The sequence below is a fragment of the Sinocyclocheilus anshuiensis genome, unplaced genomic scaffold (genome assembly GCF_001515605.1).
Source record: "Sinocyclocheilus anshuiensis isolate Anshui unplaced genomic scaffold, SAMN03320099.WGS_v1.1 scaffold719, whole genome shotgun sequence".
Taxonomy (NCBI): domain Eukaryota; kingdom Metazoa; phylum Chordata; class Actinopteri; order Cypriniformes; family Cyprinidae; genus Sinocyclocheilus; species Sinocyclocheilus anshuiensis.
This window is the reverse complement of record NW_015552643.1, coordinates 1,042,779-1,047,189: the sequence shown is the minus strand read 5'-3', so window position 1 is coordinate 1,047,189 and position 4,411 is coordinate 1,042,779. Positions and strand designations below refer to the sequence as shown.

Here is a 4,411-nt window from a genome sequence, read left to right as displayed (position 1 = left end):
CTGTATGGAACAGCAGTGCGGACACCTCTGCCTAGCCGCTGTCCTATCTTTCGCCCCAGCTGGTGTGGGGGGACTTGCCGGCTTCCGCAGGGCACTGGAGGGGGTCAGCAATAGTGGCGTTTTCCATACGGATCCCAATTCGTCAGTCACGACTGACGTAACGTAGAACGTGACTGACTGAAAGGGAACGTCTCGGTTACTTGTGTAACCCTCGTTCCCTGAAGGAGGGAACGGAGACGTTACGTCCCGTCGCCACAGTTGCTGTACCACCGCTGTACGGCCGGGGCACGTAGTCTCGGCTCCTCAGCGAAAAACTGATGTGCGTTTGCACGCGCTCTCCTTTTATACCCGCGCTGCGGGGCGGGGTGCGCGTGGCGAAACACGCACGCCAACTGTCATTGGCTTGTTTAGTTTACACTCGAAGGTGATTGGGCTCTCGGGCGAGATCCCAATTCGTCAGTCACGACTGACGTAACGTCTCCGTTCCCTCCTTCAGGGAACGAGGGTTACACAAGTAACCGAGACGTTTTTCTATGTTAACATGCTAATATCGTTATGCTTTCCTTTTGCAGCTTTTTTCATTTCACTGCCTTACGTTTCATGCATTTAAACTCAACAATGCAGTTTATGAACATTCTGTGTGAATCTTTTGCGCTTAATTCTGTTGTATTGCAGTTTCTTCGTAAATGAAAAAAAAGAGAGAAATAAATATGAAACTGACCAACACAATCATTTCTGACCAAAACCACATGAAGATAATAATTCAAGTTTATAAGTAGAAACATTACAGAAGGACATAAAGGCAGCAATGAAGTGCGTGAACAGCTTGGGAGACTCCAATTTGGTTTGATGCTAGCATGTTGCTAAGCTAATATTGCGATACTATAAAGATATAAACATTGCGAATACTGGGCCAAACTGTCGGTTTTTATTTCAATTAAAAATTCGGAAGTAATCTGGAATATTTATAAACATATTTTTGCAATTCTGTCTGCCATCTTTAGCGATAGTTTTAACGGAGCCTGTTGCGATGCATTCTAGCAATGACTAAACAGATTTTTGGACATACAGTAGCTTTTGAGATTATTGTGATATAATTGCTTACTAAGCTTGTCTGTGCAACATTACACACAACTGATCAACTCAAGCCATGACCATGTAAAGCTGAATTAGCCTATTAAAGTTGTTCCATGAACAACAAATAAAACTTTTGATATTAAACACTTCTATAACAGGTTAAATACATTAATGAAAATACATTTTTGCAAGAAAGAATTAATATACTGTAAGTGCTTTAACACAAATAAAAGCTTCACACTTCTGAAGAAATCTGGAATATTTATAAGCATATTTTCGGATTTCTGTCCGCCATCTTTAGCGATAGTTTTAACTGAGCCTGTTGCAGTGCATTCTAGCTAGGGCTGCACGATTATGACAAAAATCATAATTGTCGATTATTCCCTTGAAATTGTAATTGCAATTATTAATTACGATTATCACAATTTACATTGAATGATGTTTATACCATTGTTTGATGCAACAGCATGCCGAATTTTTATATGAAAATAAACAAGCTGAAAATCTTTTAGTGCTTTTCTATAGTATTAAGCCGTAAATGTCAACTATACATTGGATTGGTTTCTTCTTTAAATTATAAAAAAGTAAAAATATGAATGGTATTATAATGTTATACTAAAACTAAAATTAAAATAATGGGAAAAACCCTTAAGATAACATGTAGAAAGAAAAAAAATGCATCTTAAGAATGCAGAATAACATAAGTGGACTTTGAACAATTAATTGCCGCTTTGAACGATTATGTAATTGTGGCATCCATAATTGTAATCGCGATTAGAAATTCGATTAATTGTGCAGCCCTAATTCTAGCAATACCTAAACAGGTTTTTAAACATAGCTTTTGAGAAATGGCGAAAAAGAGAGATATGGATGCAAGTCAGATACAGGCAGACAGGAAATGAAGACGCAAAACAGGAAGTCCGAGACTCAAGCTAACACATCACACATGTGAGCAGGTTTACATGACACGACACCCTGTTGCGATGGCGTTTGTGATGTATTAAGACAGGAAACGCACGCTACCTTTGCTCTGTGGTGGGTTCTGACTACGATCTCGCAGTATGTTGATCTGGTAGACAGCACCGTACGGCTCAAAAAGCTCCTTTAACTCTTTCTCGGACCAGGAGCGGGGGATCTGACCCACAAACATCTTAATGGCGTCCGGATCAGGCTGGTCCGAGTGCTCCAGGGCGCCGTTCATCTTCCCAGCTGTACCGTTACTGCAGATAAACAGAAAGCAAGCATTAGGAAGTGTCAACAGCGTATGTCGTTATCTGAAAACACTGAAAGAGGGAAAGTGAGAGGGGTTGGTCTCTGAGCTCACAGCGAGAGCAAATTTGGGCTGGACAGATCGACAACTGCTCCTCATTAAAGCAGGAAGACATGGAGACACAAACCCTGATTAAAATCACAACAGTGTTATTACACTCAGCGTGTGTGCTGTGTCATGTGTGTGTGTTGATAGTCCTGAGCAGGTACAATTCAGACTCTGTTCCGGGTTCAATAAGCTCTATTACCATATAAAATAACTTTCATTTACTCCTCAGTTTGTACAAACAAAGAAAATGCGTGTTTACAGCAAATTTAAAATGGGATTATATGAGGCAAATGTCGCAAATGATAAAAATACACATAATGATTATGATTAAAATGTGACACTGGACCACAAAACCAGTCATAAGGCTCACTTTTTTGAAATTGATTAAATGTATACATCTGAAAGCTGAATACATACGCTTTTCATTGATGTATGGTTAGTTAGCATAGGACACTCAGTTGGCTGAGATACAACTATTTTAAAATCTTGAATCTGAGGCTGCAAAAAAATCTAAATATGTGACCCTGGACCACAAAACAAGTCTTAAGTCACTGGGGTATATTTGTAGCAATAGCCAAAAAAAAACATTGTATGGGTCAAAATTATCGATTTTTCTTTTATACCAAAAATCATTAGGATATTAAGTAAAGATCATGTTCCATGAAGATATTTTGTAAATTTCTTACCGTAAATATATGAAAACTTAATTTTTGATTAGTAATATGCATTGCTAAGAACTTCATTTGGACAACTTTAAAGGCGATTTTCTCAGTATTTTTATTTTTTTGCACCCTCAGATTCCAGATTTCAAATAGTTGTATCTCGGCCAAATATTGTCCTATTGTTTTGTGGTCCAGGGTCACATATTGAGAAAATCGCCATTAAAGTTGTTCAAATGAAGTTCTTAGCAATGCATATTACTAATTAGAAATTAAGTTTGGATATATTTACGTTAGGAAATTTACAAAATATCTTCATGGAACATGATCTTTACTTAATATCCTAATAATTTTTGGCTATTGCTACAAATACACCCGTGCTGCTTATGACTGGTTTTGTGGTCCAGGGTCACAAATATCATTATAAGACTTACATACAGTATTATTTGTGTTACCATGAGAATTACTTTTCAAATAATGCCATGACCATGTAAAGCTGAATTCGCTCTGTTATAGTAGTGTTTAACATCAGAAGGTTTATTTGGTATTCTTTGGAACTTTATTTATGGACTTGAAATACATTAATGAAAATACATTTTTGCATGAAAGAATCAGTATAAGTGCTTTAACATTTCTGCTTTAAAACCACCCAGTACATTTGCCCCATAGACTTCCATTGTAAGCAGTTTACTGTAAACACAATTTCACAAATGCTAGCTTCAACATGAATTGAACGCAGAATTTTGAGTGACTCACACAAGAATGAAACAAATCGTAATATTATAAAAACGGCTGAGCTGAGTCAGGGTGCGAGACGGATCCGTGTCACCCCTAGACGCCCATGTTACTGGTTCAACGAGTTCATGAGGAATTTCAGGCGCTTGTTTCAGTTCCAGATGAAAGCACTCCGAGAGAGAGAGAGCGAGAGAGTTATCGACCCCCACACTCACATTTCCTTTTTTACCAGCTTACAACTAACAAAACATGTGAACAAGCCTAAACAAACTCAAAAATCATTGTCTACTCAATTTATTTTAGTTTGGTTTTGCTGATCGAAGGCCAACCTGCCTGCTGCTCTTCGACGGATGTGAAAATAAATACACATCATTATAAAAATAAAAAAAATCTCTCTTTATTTATTCCTTCTCTTTCTAGCTTGTACTTATTTGAACAATGTCTAGAAGCTTGGTATTACAAGCACTTCCTGTATCTGTTTGCCAATCAAATCACTGTAATTATGACAATCACAAGAAAGAAAGAAAGAAAGAAAAATATTTATGAATGAAATACTTAAAATATAAAATGTCAATCCATTTTCAAACTGACTTTTTAGTTTAAGAAACAATGTATACTATTA

The 4,411-nt window shown here is 37.3% G+C and overlaps 1 protein-coding gene across 17 annotated transcripts in view; it reads right to left on the bottom strand.

Moving 5' to 3' along the window:
- celf2 (cugbp, Elav-like family member 2) overlaps positions 1-4,411 on the bottom strand; it is a 177,863-nt gene that overhangs the window by 74,762 nt on the left and 98,690 nt on the right. For all 17 annotated transcript variants that reach the window (XM_016458478.1, XM_016458485.1, XM_016458476.1 and 14 more), the window contains one exon: positions 2,101-2,297. In XM_016458478.1, coding sequence (XP_016313964.1) covers positions 2,101-2,297 — 197 coding nt within the window. The remainder of the gene's footprint in view (positions 1-2,100; positions 2,298-4,411) is intronic.